The sequence below is a fragment of the Bombus affinis genome, chromosome 5 (assembly GCF_024516045.1).
Source record: "Bombus affinis isolate iyBomAffi1 chromosome 5, iyBomAffi1.2, whole genome shotgun sequence".
NCBI classification, from domain to species: domain Eukaryota; kingdom Metazoa; phylum Arthropoda; class Insecta; order Hymenoptera; family Apidae; genus Bombus; species Bombus affinis.
The window spans coordinates 13,523,177-13,540,384 of record NC_066348.1 but is presented as its reverse complement, the minus strand read 5'-3'; the positions used below and the strand labels follow the sequence as shown (position 1 = coordinate 13,540,384).

Sequence of the window (17,208 nt, the reverse complement as noted above, 5' to 3'; positions counted from 1 at the left end):
AGCTTTATTTGTCGCGAAGGTGAAAGGCTGTGCGCGGCGATGAAAACCAAAAAAATGCAGCTGCAGCGGTTAGATAGGGGATGGATGAACGAGGGAAAAGGTGAACGGCGATTGAAAGTTGGGAAATCAAAGGTCTATGAAAGAATTGGGAACGCGAGTGTGTTAGTTTAGGCAACGTCATTCAGAGAAATTCGTTCCATTGAAAAATATGCAAAAAGAGGAAGGTGAAAGCGGAGGAGGAAATGGAATAAAGGCGGAGAAGGAAATGGAATTTAATTCACGATTATCAAAGAGTATTGAAAGTCCTGCTATATGAAGAAGGATATACTGTTTTTAATGGTGTTATGTGAACGTTGAACGTGGGAGGAAAACAGTATCAAAAGAGGATTACATATTGATAAAATGGAAAAAGGCAAACGTATAAAACACGTTATATACGTTTAACACGTTTCATAGAAAAAAGATTTTTAAAACATTTATCGTCGGAAACTTTCGTATCTGTCCCAAATTTTTCAATATTTTTCATATTTCAAAATAAGAGCAGACATTAAACGCGTGGGATAGAGGTACGCGGTGAACCGTGTTATTGGCCCAAATAATCGCGCTATCTCGTAGCGTGATCTCTGGATAACGCAAATATTTGTCTAGCCTGGTAATATTGATAATCTATGCTAATTCGACAACGCCGGTAACCGCGTTAGGTTCGTGCTAGTTAATCGATTAACTAGAGGGGTCTTTCTCCTTGCCTCTGCCCTTATGTTATTAGAATAACGCGAATGATCATGCTTAGGCGTGTATCGATACTCGTCAAACGAAATTACGCCTGGTCATGGGTCATCGTTTATAGAAAGCTACAGTGCTTACAAAAAGTATCGCCACGCGATTGTATTTATTGTAACATCTACGCAACGATTAATCAGACCCAAGTATATCGAATTAATCGTTTGGTAGTAGTTTTATGCGACTATAAAAATTTGATGCTACGGAAATGAAGCGTAGAACTTGATAAAAGATCGTTTGATGGAAGAACAAAGGCGTATGCCAATACTTTCTGTAGTCATCGTACTTTAAATACATACATGCTTGATTAACAAATTGTTGCATAATGATGGAATTTAGGAGTTTCAAAGAGAGTTTGCAACGGTGTTGGCGAAGCTTTTAAATGGTTGAAAGTTGAAATTACTATGGTGGTCCAGGGAATCAGCCAGTTTATGTGTAAAGTTTATTCGATAAAAGTTGATATTTACGAACTAAGGCTATCGTAGTTTATTATAGTCTTCGTTAATGTTTTTGCCACTTGTGCGATCTCTCGTTGCACGCGAATAGCGTTACTTGAGTCCAGTTGCGAGCCAGTATAGTCGATATTATTTATCCTTCGACGACGACAGCATAAATAATTCTTCGTTCTTGATAGTTCTTAATTTCACAGCTTTCTAAAGTTTGATAACTTTCTCAAACGAAATCGGACCACGCTGTTCCACAGTCGCTTCGTCAACGGCGTAAGAATTCCACGTATCGAACGACGCGTGTCACCCATTAGACACTGTCGATCGCACAACCAATCGCAGCGAAAGTGCAATTCGTTACTTCCACTGGAACAATGGAATCTTTTTATCCGGATCAACTAGCCATATATATACAGCAGTACCGCGAAAACTTGCTTCTTAAATGCTCGAGACCAAACAGAGACTCGACCTTTCACTCAGATATCCGTCGGACGTGTTAAAACTTTAAAACCCATCGATCAAGGCGATCGATTATTGTTAGCCTTTTACTTCGGTCCCGTTTCAACAATTTGTTACGTGGGCGTTTCTTCCAGGGGATGATTGCCAGGTGAATCGCTTTATTAAACGTGTTAAAGCAAACTCTATTATAGCGGACGATAAGCGCTTCGCCCTTTACATCGATAATCACGCGTTAATTCCTTTTCGCGATTCACGAGAACCAGTTGAATATTAAACGATCGTAAATCCAACGACTAACGTATCAGCCTTTGCTCGTTCAACGAATTTTTCCTCCCTTTTTAATCCCTCGTATCTCTGTGTACACGTAGAACTTAATGCGAGAATTTCTGAATAATAAGAAGAACTTTTCGGTGAAAGTATTTGGAATGTAATTTAACCCTGCTGTTCTTCTCGATACTATCTCTGGGTGAAAAAAAAAGAATACTCATTTTTATTTAATACGATTAAGATTAAAGCTAAGGTTACAAGAATCAATTTTACTTTCATAAAATGTATGAATAAAGGTTTGAGAAACGTTTAGTACTCTTAAGAAGATACAGAAACTCAGTCTGATTTGCATATAAAGTTGTATTAATTCATTTTTCTTGTGCACATTGTCACATATATATAATAATTTCTTCTATCATGATAGAAACGTTTAAATGAATTCTTAGCTGTCCCCTTCCTAGATACTGTATTCAAAAGAATTCCGATATCGACTCGTCGTTTAGATCGCGTTTCACGCGTGTAGTTTATTGGTAATCGAGATTCATCGAGCAGATTGTTAAGCTTATCGAGACCCGACTGATTGTCAAGAGAAAGCTGACGATTGTTTTTTACGCGTCTTTTTTTTTTTTATTTCGGATCGTTCGTAGAGGATTGATGGCGACGCGGTTAAAAGTGTTTCGATGGCACTCGATCGACACGGCGTCGGTGAAAAGCGAACCGGGAAATCGCGATGGAGCCGCAAACGCGATTAAATCTCGGCGCGAATTCTAAATAATACGCTGAAAGCGTCCGCAGCCCTTCGGCTGCGATCGATCAAAGCTCGCCGGAATTCTGTCTCCATGGATTTTCACTATCACGTACGCGGCATAATGATTTTTATTCACGCCTTAAAACGTCTCCAGGTTAGTTCCGTGGCGATACTCGGCCCGTTGGATTAGCAAGAAAACTTTTTCGCTTTCGATTTTAAAACAATGTCCGAACAAGTGTCGGAAAATTCGCAGAGGTAACCGAAATAGCGAGAATTGTTTGAGAAGCGGAAAAAAGCATATTTCGTAATTGGCTTGAGGTAGATCTGGCGTGCGATTAGCGAGAGTCAGCGCGTTCTATCGTTTTTCTCTTCATCGACGTTCGTCGGGGCGATGAAGTCGGAGTGAAAACCGTCGAACGTGGAGGATCGTGCAGTTTATTTTCACCTCTTTTTTCTTTTTTTTTTCTTTTTTTTTAAGCAACGAACTCGTAAACGCGTTTGACGCAGTTGTCGTATGCCAAGTATCGGGTTGTTGGCAAAAGTGTTCGAGCGAGAAGTGTCTCTCTCGTTACGTCGAAGAATCCTTTATCATCTCTGTCAAAATTCAAGCGTGAGAGGTGGTTATCTGGTATCTTTCTTCTATTAATTGTTATCAATTCGAAAAGCATTAGCAATTCCCCTTACTTTTATGGATTTTTAATGACAGACTTTTTAAGATAATTTTAACTTGTTTTCTTTTTCAAATTCTCGGGTTCTATGGTTGTGGTACACTTGGTTGGTGTTTACTGTCAGACAGGATATTGGAATATTTATCGTACTATGAATACCAAAGAACGTTGTTATAACACAAAATGTTACAGTCAGGTGAACAACTTTTTTCATAAGTAGTTGTTAAATGATATAAAGGAAAAACGCGTATGTCACGCGTTAAATACAGAATTTTATTAACGTAAGAGCACAAGCTTCGAAGTTACGATGTAAATAATTTAATTAATTAATGAAATGATACGAATATCGTTGATGAAACGGGCCTCGCAAAGTAACGATGTTTTAAAAACATGCGAACGAACTTCCTACACGATCTAACATCGTCGCTGTATAACGATGCAGTACAGTTTTATTATCAGGCAGCAATCTACTTGTCCAATTCGCTATGTCTCAACCTCTCTACCGATAAATCATCCTTTATTTTCTCACAATCGGAAGAAATTTGGTCAGGTTTGGATTATGGCTGACGAGGAAGAATCGCATGCCGCCAGTTCCAGTTTCTCTCGGACAGAATCGCTGCACGGATTCTCACCAGCCGTCAAATCGATCGATCAATCTTGCAGGATCTCGAAACAGGTTACCGCGATAGGTTCTTAACTCGCGGCGCGGTCTGGTACACCATTCGTTTCTCGCGAAAATATCCGGCCTCCCATGAGCGTGTGCATCCCGTGGACGCGTCTGCTACTTGGAAATATCGCGTACGAAGCGGTCCATCGATCGTATTTCAGAAGAGACACAGCTCGAAAGCGTGGAACGTCGGCAAAGGCTGTGTGCGCTTAGGTGTTTCAGTCCGAAGCCAGCCGGACCAGTCGACTTGCATACCACACCAGGTTCGCAGCCAGCCTCTACCTGCATTCCAACCTACCAGTCGACCTCATTCCGCCATTATACTATTTCATTCTCCTCCAACCTTCTCTCTTTCTCTCTTTCACTTTGACTATGTGCTCGTCGTGCTGGATAAAAACGAAATTTCGAAGGACGCGCGCGCCGATCGAAGACGAATTACGTTCTCGTACGGGGAAGGCTGATGGGGAATACGGTGATCCTTGCGATGCAGTATTTTGATGGAAATGCGAGAGTTCTGGAAGATTTCCAAGGTTTCGGAAACGGGGAAATGTAAATGATATTTAATCGTTCGCACGCTCGTGTTCCGTATTTTATCGTATACTTTGCCTCATTGTCTTCGTTCTTTCGATAGATGGATCGAATAAAATAATTGGCTTCTCGAATGGGAATAGCGGAAGAAAACCGAGGACACGTCTGTCTTTCGATTAGAATATCCTACATGCGAAAGAGATTTTAATATTTCATACGGGAGAACGAGGAGTTAACTGGAAGCGAATCACGTTAACATTAATGGTAGAATAATGTCACCCATTATAAAAGCGTACGAGATAGCGTAGAAAAGAGGAATAGATAAATAATCCATAAGATAGCTATTACTACACAATCGCATTTATTCGTGTGCCTTTCTGTTAGGTTAATTTAATTCTTTCTTCGTCTTTTTCTTCTCAAAGCGGAAATATACCATGCAAACGTGCTATTCGACGAAACAATTTCAATCGCTTTTTACGAAAGATAGACAATTACGGGACAATCTACCGTAGCTTTTAACGAAATATCAAATCATACAGGGCTGTATCGATCTTGTCAACGATACAAAGTCGAATAAAAATGCTCGTTACTTTCATACGTACGCGTATACATCTACGTGCAAAATTATAAGACGATCGACTAATATCCTCGACGTAGGGACGACACATCGCGCGAGACAAAAAGGGAACATCAACGTGGAAAAGGTGAAATCGAACGTTGGTAAATGCTGTGGTTGGGGAGTTTCGATTTACAGCGGAAGCGAAGGAAGGGGCGCGTGCATGATGGCACGGTTCGATACAGCCACCCCATTTACTTCCGGCGTAGCCGAACGCTCGACCATCGTTCGGATCGCGTAAAAACTTTTCGAGTACTTTTTATTGCCTCCGCTTGCCCTCTTTCTTGGCTCTACCCTTTCTTCGTGGCATGGCTTGTCGATCGAGGAGCCTGTTCTTTCTCCTTCCATCGTGAAATTACCGTGCAGCGAAGTTACGGCAGGGGGTCGATAAGTTTCTTGCGAACAAGGGGGTGCTTGTGATTATCGTAACCCTGGTAATTGGCCAACTTTACAGGCTCCGTGTTTTTCGTCGATATGCCGAGATTCCGGATTTTTTCGCGCGAACGGTGTGATTCGGATTAATCCGCTTAGTTTTGATTCATTTTCAACGTAGGATTTCATGTGGTCTAAATTTAAGGAGCTCGAAGGTTTTTCTAAGGGACGGTCTGTAACGAATTTTCGGAGAGTCGTCGAAAATGACTGTGAAACGAATTTCGAAGAGCGTGAAATGGAAATTTTTGTCGTTCTTCGTTCGATCGTGAATTTGCTCCGTTTCGTTATTCGTATACGTTTAATGTCCCATCGGGAGTGAGTTGTTCTGTACAAAAAATTGACCGTACGTTTGATGTCTGTAAAAACTTCTTTGCATGTATTTTTCATTTTTCGTACGAGGGGATTAAGGAAAGATTTAGAGAAGAAAGAACGATGTTTCAGGCTTTAAATTATCGACTCGATCGCGATCTCGCAACTTCGAACGACAACGAACCAACTTTCCTTACGCTTCTAGAAATGCCCATCTCTCTTCCTATCATCTTCGAGACACGATATAAAAACGGAATCCCCTTTCAAAACGTACAAACACGATTAATCGAGGCAAACGTTTAACGAAGGAAACGTGATGGGTCACTTTTATCCACAGCTCCATTAACAAAAGTGGATACTTCTGGTAACGCGAGTTTCCGTTCGCCATTGTCCACGAACGGTGGCGGCTTAACTTTCTGAAGAAGTTTCACCCCGTGGAGCCGGGGCCAAGCGCTGTAAATTACCCCGGCAGGTTTATTAAGGCCAGCTACTTTCGTCACGGCTCGACGTCATCGGGCTCGATTCTTCTCTCTCTCTTTCTCTCTCTTTTTCTTTTCTATTCCGCTTCTTTTCTCCCCTTGTGCGCCATTCCCCTCCTTTTTTTCCCTTCATTTCGACGGATTAACTTGTTCGAGGCCGACGAAGGAATCCATTAAGCCGACGGATCAGGAACGAGAACCACCTGATTGCCAAGGTTTTCGTCGTAGCAGACGTTCCGATCGTCGCTGTTACCATTTTATTTTTCCAATAGAGATTAGTTTCTGTTTTCTTGTTCCTTTTTTTATTCGCATTTTGAAAGAATTTTATCGTTGAAAATGGTAAATTACTCGGAACAGAAGAAATGTTTTAAAGATGATTAAAACAGGATTTCTATTGGGGAAATTTTGTAATTACAAATAAGAAAGAAATATTTGTTATATCGTAAGAAATATTATCTTGATGATCGCGAACGAAAGATACGGATGTCTTCTTTAGCGTAGATTCGATTTACGTGTTAACAGATTTCACGCTATTTTCTATAAGTAATATTACACAACGTAACCTACTCACTGGTTATATAAAAATACAATTTACTATAATCCACCTGTTACGATGATCCAGCTTTAATTTTCCTACCTTCCAATTTACGCTATTAAACTTTCACAATTCGCATGTAAACTTTCAAATCACGCAGATAAATTTTAATGAAATAACCTATGAATTTGATAGCGGCAATTTGTAATAATTCAACTCTTCCACTATCTTCGTCTTATCCTCGTCTATCTGTTCGTAATTTCAGAGCAATCCGTTTCCTAATGATCCACCTATATAATCCAGTCGTAACTCTAATTTTCTTACATTCCACTTCGCGCTATTATCAGCTCATGTTGCTGTAACAAGTGCGCAACGAGGATACCCTAGATTCCAAGAAGAGGGAAAAACGAAAAGGAAACGAGAAAGGGAGCGGTCCGGAACGAGTCGTTCAAATTGATTCCCGCGCGTGTACTCACGCGATTAGCTTGATAGATCGAGCTGGTTTTATCGAGCGACCGGCATATAGAGAGTTAATATTCGTTGGTAAGGTTTTATCGCGAGTCGTAGAGGATCGTGTAAATGACGCTGCGAGAGAATCAGCCGTGGTAATCGAGCGGCTCGTTCCTTCGATACGGTTTAATTTCAGTTAAGATTCGATGATTGTTCATAAATTCCTTAACGAGCATCCGCACAGATACGTGATCACGGAGCTGCTTCAGAGCGACCTGCACAAGATCATCGTCAGCCCTCAGCATCTCAGCCCCGACCATATCAAGGTCTTCCTCTACCAGATCCTCCGAGGTGAGTAAATATATATTATTCTTTGCTTCGTTTGGATTTATCGAACGTACTGTAGTAGAATTGCACGTATTCTTCGATTCTTTTTTAACAACTCTTTCTGCTCTTTTTTTCTTTTTAATTTGATCATGATCTATATCGACGAATTGAGATGTAGAATTCGAGTCTTGTTAAAACTTGTATCTTTAACAACATTTTATCTTTGCACTCCTATGTCGAGTGTGACTCGACATCAGTTTTTATCTCAGGAGTCCCACTCGATATTCTTCCAGTTCCATATTTTTTTTTTTTGTGAAACCTACGAAAGAAAACCAGGATTGTATCCTGGAAATTGTTTCAACATGTAAAATTAAAAGATTAAAAATTGCAAAATACAACAATAGTGTGAATAAAACTGGTATTTAAGCGAATTGGTTTCGTCCTTTATTTATTTAAATTGTCTTATTCCTTAGTTAATGTAAATTTCAAATAAAACACTTGAAAGCGTTGAGAGCTGCTGATAACGAAATTGAAATAAAATTCAGAGTGCAAAGGGTTAATACGGCAATTAAGAAGATTGATACATATTTTTAGTTTTATGAGAATATCATATTTATATTACTACATTACATTATGCTATATGAACCGCGGATTAGATAGATACAACTTTTGTAACGAAATATATCTTCGACGTGACAAGCTTAACTTATTTCGGCAAATCTTTTAAGCTGTCAGGTTCTCGAGGCTATCGGTAACGAGCAGGAAAATAATCGCGTGCTATTCGAAAATTGCTTCTAACGAACGTTATGTTCCTTGGTGAATTTCACAGTATCGAGACGGGTAGCATCGTCTGCAACGGATAAACGCAGATTTTCATTTCGTTACGCGGTTTTTACGAGCGAACGTCACGTGCAGCCTGCAGTTCGAAGGCTCTAATCGACAGAAACAGGTATCAAGTGGGAGGAGGGAGCGTTTGGTTGCGCGTAGAGGCCATTTTGTCGGAACTCAGCGAGTCTTCTCGGTTCGTTAGTCACGAGTCAATTTCCTACGAGGCTGGCGCTCTAGCTACGTTCAAACCCAACGATTTGCATGCTTTCCCGCGTGTATCGTGAAAATCGCGTTGATTTTTCACGCGAGAACAGACGACGAACGTAGTAGGATTTTACGTTCCGACGAATAAATATGAGAATTTTAACTTAATCGTGTTTTCCTCTTACTTCAAATTCTTTCGATTTTCACGGAAATATGGAGAAACCTAGTTGTAGAAAATACGAGATACGAAGAATCGCTTTTCTTAAAACATCGACAGCGACGAAAAAAGGGCAGACTGCGATAGAAAAATTGGAGAAATTCTTCGTCGAGCGAAACTCGCCAAATGTAGGTACAACCACGAAGAAACTTTTTCGTTGGCGAAAATTTACTTTACTCGGTTCGATGATATAGGATCTCTTTGAAGTGGCAAATCGTCCTGGACACTGAGAACCGGCGCTGAACTTCGTACAGGGCCTAAACAATTCTACATAGGAAATGACGGACGCTTTGATGGCGAAACGAGAGTCGTTATTCTCGAGTAACTACTCTCGAGTCGTCGGTTCTTCGAGCGTTAAAACAATCCACGCTTGTAACCGCTCGAGGAGAATATTCGAAATCTATTTTCTCGAGAATAGAGTCTCGTAGGAAAAAATTGATTCCATTAGAGGCAGTGCGTGTGACATCGTTTCTCTCGTAATTTTAATTCGACGAGCCAATATTTCGCTAGGTTTTGTCATTAATCGCGTTAGAAAAGAATAAATCTGTAAATCATGAGAATATTTGGAAACTTATCGCGTAAAATTTTGACGTCCATATGGTATAGAAAATATATGCAGAAATTAGAGGATATTCGTAGCAAACGTATATTCAGAATGATATAAAAATCGAGATTCGAATTCCATTCTTTCTTCGAGAGTTGCTGGAAATTTAAGAAAACCGTGCAACTTCTTTGGACAATGTACGATTCGCAGATTACGAATTCGAAGAGACAAGATTCGATAAAGTTGAGGAAAGATTGGAGCAATGTCGAGTATCCTAAGGGTTAATTAAGCTTAGCTTTGCCGATCGAACCGTGAAAGACCTGAAAAGATCAAGTTTCCACGATTCTACGGTGGAAAACTCGGTGTTGGAATGATATCGATTCCTTGAAACTTGCAGAGATATCCATTGTCGGGATGAGCTTTATTCAAGCGTGGATTTCGCAAGCGATCGTTCAAAAACAACGCGAAAGAAATTCTCGAGCGAAGAAACAAGAGGGTGGAGAATTTCTTTCGCGTTGTTGGGAAGAAAACAAAAACGTGAGAAAGAAATGGAAAGGAAGAGAGGAACGTAAATCCGAATGATCATTCACTGAATCACGAGCAGAGAAAAATCAAACGAAAGAAAGAAAGAAAGAAAGAAAAAGGAAGAAACCCGGTGGATAAAACTTCTTCTTGTAAATATCTGCGTTGTGTTGCCGGCAGCGTTGAACCAGGGAAAGAGTAAACAGGATCGTTTCTATTCATCCCTTGGGATCATCTCTGGATCTCCGTGATGTTAGAGCGTTCGTCTGGCAACGTCTGACGCGTCGAATTACTCGACCATCTTTCACTATGGTCAGCCAAGTCTGTCTGTCCAGTGACCGTCTCTTTCTACTTTGCCTCGCTCCTTTGCATTTCACTTTATTTACATGGCTTGATAACACGTTAATTTTTTCACCTTTTTCCTCTTTCATTCGAAAACCTTGTTTCTCTTAAATATTAACGACGAATCTGAATAAAGATATCCGGCTCCTCTTGCACAATAATTCACTACGTAACTGGTAATATCGAAATACTTTAATCGTCGATAGTTCGAACATCGAAAATGTTGCTTCTAATCGTAAGTGAAATTTATAATAAATTTAAAATCATTTTTCTTTTTTTTACGTATACGACATACAACGACTTTTCACTATCTGCTTCAATTTCTTTCGATTAACTTCAAGTTGCCACGTTATACGTACGCTTTCCACTAGGATCGCAAATTTTACGTGAAAAATCTCTCGTTAAATCCTGATCTATATTTGGCTTGCACTTTAGCCGGCTTTTCTTCGAGTATGCAACGATAATTGTTATCAAGAGTTAAGAGAGCCGTCAACCCTTTTCCTCGCTGTTCCTGTAGTCAACCAGCCACGATATATTCCCTCGTTTGTTTCTACTTCTTTGTTAACGCTAAATCCCTTCTCATTTGAAAGTCTAACTACCAGCACTGGCACTGCCGGAGCTTTTCAAGGCGTTTCTTGCGGCCTCACCGAGCAAAACGATCCATCTCACTTTCTGTCTAGCTCACCCATTCCCCAATTTTCTTTTTTCCCTTCATTCTCGTCTAAATTATGATTTTCACTCGTCCCTGCTGCGCTTTATCGTCTTCTCCGCCTTTTCTCCTGATTGTTTGCGTAAATTCGTGTTATGGAAATGGAAATAGATAAGCGTTTAGCAAGAGAGTTTGCTCAATCTTCGACATTTGTATATATTAATATATTAAGACCGAACCGGAGATTCCGGTTCCTTAAATGCTAAAATATTGGCGGTAATGGATGACATAATTACCGAAGGATTAGCAAATTATTTTAATGAATCTTCGTTTCTCCTAAACTATCAAAGTATTCGTAAGGAAAAAGAAACTGTTCTATTCTATTCTATTGCAAGTTCGTACTTTCTACGCTGTTTTTTCTTTGTTCGAAAGTATCAACGAGGAATACTAAACTTTAGTAGATCTCGATTACAAATTTATCTTATCGACTAAAATATTCGCAAGAAGATGGAAACCATGTGTTTGTTCATTGGAATTCTACGTTTCTACAAAGTTATTCCCAGAGATCGACGAAACAATATCAACGAAGAATATCTTCAACGAACGCGTTTAAAAATTTCAGTGAAAAATTTATCTAATTAAAAAAAGAAACAGATTACAATTGCTCTCGCGAATTCGCAATATCCTCGTCTTTTTCTTGCTCTCTGTCTGCCAGGAATACAGTACTCGGGTTTACAGTGTTGCGATACGACAGGTAACGTTTTCGCTAGGAACAAGAACGCAACAAAAGTCGAACTCTTCCATTCGTTTCCCCAATGGAAACGCGTTTCCGCGTAATTAAATCGAATCGGGTGTACAGCGCGCGATGACGAGCGTAGGAACGCGGGCCCACGGCAAGATCGCTTTAAATCAATCAGCGTTCGCGCAATCGGAAGTGAAATAGCCGTATCAAACGTATTAATTCGCTCTATTTTTTCTTTTTTTCTTTTACCTCTTTCTCCTACTCTCCTTCCCGCTATTGCTGTCTTGATTTTTTTCGTTGCCGTTTCGTTCGAAACGCTCGTTACAAAAGCGTCAGATCGATCGACGCAACGAAAACGGACGAATATTCACGCGGAACGCCGCGTTACGACGAACAAAACCGGAACACGGCCGCCCAGTCAAGAAGTGAATGGCCCGGTAAGAGTTACAGAAATAAATTTCCCATGAAAATTTCAACGCAAATGTACGTATATATGTAGTATCGTGGACAAAAAGGCCTAAGATATCGGTCGAACCATAAACAATGTCGCGAGAGCCGAGGCGTCGTCGGGTCCATCAATGTGTCGTCGGTCCTTTCAAGCGAATAGTTTCGTAGAAAAGGCCTACGTGACTCTGGCCACGGGTGTTTGCGGAACACATGCGTGGTGGGGCGAAGAAAAAACTAAGGGATGCTAGAGACAGTGTCGGTTGAGAAATCGTACAGAGTGAGTTGAGAAGTCAGAGAGAGTGAGTGCAGAAGCCGGAGAGTGTGAGTGGAGGAGCCGGAGAGTATGAAGTTGAGAGCCGAGTATGATAATAAGACGTACGACGATATTGTAATCAGTTCGTTGTATTCGGTATTGCTTGTTAAACTAAAACATCATTACTTGTCCTTCCTCTAAGACCCATTAAGTTACTACATATATATATATATTGTTACGTTCGGCGACTCTGTCCAAAAACCAGGCTCCACGCTGTGGGCAAGACGGCAGCCAGATGTCTACACATCCTTGTTGCGTATCCTCAACGGCCTTCAGGACCCGCTATAAATCTTGGCATTTTCATAGTTGAGGTCCTTCAGACCAAACAAGTATCTTTTATTTCAAGTGTTCTTTACATTCATCGTCTACTACGGGAAGATACGGGAAAGTTGGTTTTCCTCACGTTCGGTATCTTGCGCTAACAACTTTCTGTCGGGGGTGGCTAAGACCCTTCCTAGTCCACCAACCTTCTTATTATCCAATCAGAAGCAATGTCTATTTCCCTCACTTTCCTAGCCAAAATTGTCATTAACAAATCCGCTTTCCTCTGCCACAGCATCGTCACTGAACTTCACTGATTCTCCAACCTTTCGAACAGTTGACATCTCTTAATCGAGTTTCCACCCTTAGATCAGTCACCTACTTAACTTATACATACGCACCAGCGTAACTAGCTTCTATATACAATTGTCGGAAATGTATAATATTATAACCTGTTAAACTCAGTGTTATACTCACTGAATCATTCTTATTATCCTAACAGAAATAAGGGGATCGATCATTTCGTGGTGTCGATTGTCTAATTGTAACGGGAATTTACGACTCCCGTTGACGTGCTTCCTTTCGCGATCGCGTCTCTCCGCGAATAGTCGAATAAATACACACACACACACACGCGCATATATAATATATCGGAGATCGTGGCAGTTGTAACTCAAATGAAAGAAGTTACCATATAAGAACCGATATCTGAGATTGAAATAATTTTAGTCAGGAATAACCAGAACCGTGGAAAATTAATATTTCTCAATAATGTAATTTTTACAAAAGTTCCTTCAAGATTAGCGAATACGTTCGAATCGCGAAGAAGTTCCACTGTAGCGGAGATGGAGCTACCGATGAACCCCTTTCAAATAAAATTCCACGGGCAGGGCGGGGGTGGCGAAGCTTACTGTGAAAAGGGAGTAACGACACCACTCGTGTCTGTCCTTCGACAAGAACCCTTTTATCCCAGTCGGAGAGAATCAAAGTCGCGTTTCAACGTGGATCAAAACCTGGAAATTTTCTCCTTCGCTCCCTTCGAAATGCTCGCAACGCGTCTTTCATCGTCCCTAACCATCCTCTTCTTTCCTTCCCCTTTGGATTATTATCGAATCTTTATTGAAAAATTTCTTTGCTGTTATTCAATTTACGTGGATATGAAATTCCGTCTGTGCTCGATGGAACAAGTAGTTTCTGCAACTAGAATAATTCGTAGAATATCGATTATCTCGGTTATTTAAATAGCAGATGCTTGGATTGCTTGAAAGAATACATTTTACTGAAGAAGCGTGAAGGGTTAGAGAAGCCTGTAAAAGTAGGAACGCGCGTTATTGCGCGCCCTTAAAGACGAGAATACTTAAGGGTGGAGTGGTGCGTCGTTATTGATAGTTGCTGAGAAATGTTTAGGCAAGTATCCGAGTAAAACCGAGATATAGGATAAGTATTTCAGGAATTCTGCGCTGTCTATTAGGATCGTTGGCTTATATGTCGTACGAATTTCAGAACGCTCCACGTGTTTGAATAAATCGTAGAGCGATCGATGGAAGTAATAATTAATAGAATATCGAAGATAGATACAAACTTGTTGTTCTGTCAAAATGCTTAATCATCGTCAGACATTCAACATTGAACGATTCGTATAAAAATTCGTACGAAAGTCGCGTAAATAATTTGCATAAATTCCGTATAGAAATTTTTGATCGCAACCTGCATCTATAATATCCAAGCAATTCGTAAAAAAAATTCGTAGAAATTCAATATAAAGGTTTCTGGCCGGTCTATGTCCAGAATATAACCATGACACGATATCGCTATTCTGGCTATTATTATCAATAACCCATCTACTAAAATAAACAATACCTATATCTCTTCTGAAAAATATTTCTACGCAAATTACGTTAATAAACCTTCCGTTTCTCCATCTTTCCATTTCGCCCTAACAAACGGAGCTTTCAAAACACGCAACATTTCTCGACACGCCCTAATGTCTCGGAAACACCATACAGTCTCCTCCGTCGCTGCGATGGCGTCGCAATTCTTCAAATCGATCGACAAAAGAACAGACGAGACGCGTCCTCTCTCTCTCTCTCTCTCTCTGTCTCTTCAAGCAGAATCGTCGTGTAATTATTTTGAAAAAGTCTATCCCCCACCCTGTACACCGAGCTTCCTCAACTTGGTCCATCCCCCAGCGGCTGAAGAATGCCGAGTTAATTAAACCCACGGCCACTCTTTTCTCAAAGCGGTAGGCTCGAAAGCATTGCTCGAAAAAAATCTTACTTTAAAGCGGTCGCGATTCTTCCTCCACCTCTGTCGCTCCGCTCTTCAGCAACCCCGGCGCGACGCGTTCTCCACCCCCTTTATCGGGTTGCGACTCTCTTTCTCTTCCTCGTCCCCGCAATTTCTGTTCTGTCTGCTCTGTCCCGGCCGTGTCACGCGGAGATATGCAAATAACGGGGAGCGTCATAGTACGCGTGGGAAGAGAGACTTTCGTGAAAGGAACACAGCCATCGAGTAATAATTATCGAGGCTGTGGACACGTGCAAGGTGGCACACAACGAATATTTATATTCGTCGAAGAAAAAAGAGAGATTCGATGTTATTTGGAAGTACAGTTAGTCGCGAAAGTTTGCTAACGTTTGCGAAATTTCGTGAATTAAACATCCACTTCGTCACGAAATTGTTTATACGCGTAAATCTCACGTATTCGATCTTACGATTGTTATTGTCGTATTTCACGTATTTGTTTGCAGCGTAGATCGTTCGAGTGGCAGGCTATAAATTTGACTCGTAGGATTTCGTTTGTTTTATTACCAAGCTTGTTATTGTTATACGAGAGAATTTATTAGTTGCAACTCGTAGTGGAAATAGTAACGAGAATCTAATCGACGTGGCACTTAACGTGGTCCAGAGGTTCTGAGAAAAACGCGAGGAAACTTATACGAGTCGGGCATGTTAAACTTTCTTGCGATATTTCTGATGAAATTTTCCATGGGATCTATGTTCCACCTTTTCGTTAGAGATCGTTTAGTTGGCGGTTACAGGTTAATGCACGAGCAAGCGGATATGCCAAGCGTCGACTATCTGGCTGGCAAGATTCCTACTTCCCAAATTTTTGGTGTGTCACACGATGCTGACTCAGAGTCACGATTTTTGAGAACGGAGTCACGCTTTCTGAATAAAAGAGCGGAGGGAACTGGGTCGCGTAGATTTAATGTACCGTTTAGCGTGCAAGTAACAAAGAGCAACTAAGAATTTGTCTGACGAGTATGGAGTAAAATTAGATTGTTCTCATACTCTGTACTCTTGTAGCTTGTGCTCGTGGAATTTCCAAGACCAGTTAAATTAAATATGCCCTCCACCCTCGAACAAAGTGCACCACGTACTTGATTAACTGAAATTTATACCAGCCAGATATATGTAATAAGATGTAAGAAACTTAACCTTCGTATTTCTCCGTTTTATATCTACAATTCTCTTGAACGATCAACTTTTCCAAAAAGTTCTCTTAAAAAAGTCTCAAGTATCTTTAGCATCGAGTTTAGAACATTTTAGCGTGTTTAAATCGTGACTAGTCTGAGAGTGTTTACTCACATCGTTTTTTCATGGACGTAAAGGGAAACTCGCTTAAACATTTTCAACATTTTATATTCCTTTGTAACTTCCCTATAAATAAACGAAAATTCCTCGTCAAATTATAAGTCACAATTCGAAATGCTTAAATTACGAATCATATCGCAAATTAATAGACAAAACTCGGTAATTGAAATCATTCTTAATAATAATTTTCCCTCCTTAACATTTCTTCGTCGATTTTTAAATGTTCTCCTCTTTCGGGACCTAAGAGACGCTTACGTTAAAATCCTTGTTCTTCATTGCTATTTAAATCGGAAAATATGCATCGTTTCAAATCGGAATTAAAAATCTCGGTCAATGTTCCGATATTAATGAGCGCATTTCACCATTGAACAAAACCACCAGCCCTGGCAATTTAGTCGAACAAAAATGCAAAGCGACAGAACGTTGAAACGTCGAAAATATTCAGGTATATGCCATCGATGGCAATCGACGATGTTAAACTCCATTCATCGATCGAGCATTTTACCGAAGGTTGGAAACACCGAAAGAGCTGGAGGGGCTAGGTTTTGCGCGATCGATTCTCTTTACGAGAGCTGTCCGTGGCACTCGGGTGAAACGAAATCGTCGTCGTCGAGCAGCTGGAGGGTCGCGAAAGGGAGAAGGAAACGGCGTGGCACGCCAGATACGCGCGTTAATTTATCGCGGTTCTATTCCGTCGACTGGTCGTGTTTCCGCGAGTAAAAAGAAACACGCTCCCTCGGAAAATCGACATGTTGCTATGACGAAAAATTATCGGATTCTTGATGGAAGATGTTTTTTAATTCTGGGAGTCTTGATCTTTGATATTAGTAG

General features: G+C 40.5%; 1 protein-coding gene across 2 annotated transcripts in view; it reads left to right on the top strand.

The window, feature by feature from the left end:
• Positions 1-17,208, top strand: part of LOC126915993 (serine/threonine-protein kinase NLK) — a 218,200-nt gene that overhangs the window by 158,774 nt on the left and 42,218 nt on the right. For both annotated transcript variants that reach the window (XR_007710392.1, XM_050721322.1), the window contains exon 4: positions 7,629-7,735. Coding sequence is in view for 1 of the 2 variants with exons in the window: in XM_050721322.1 (XP_050577279.1) it covers positions 7,629-7,735 (107 nt within the window). In the remaining variant the exon portion in view is untranslated. The remainder of the gene's footprint in view (positions 1-7,628; positions 7,736-17,208) is intronic.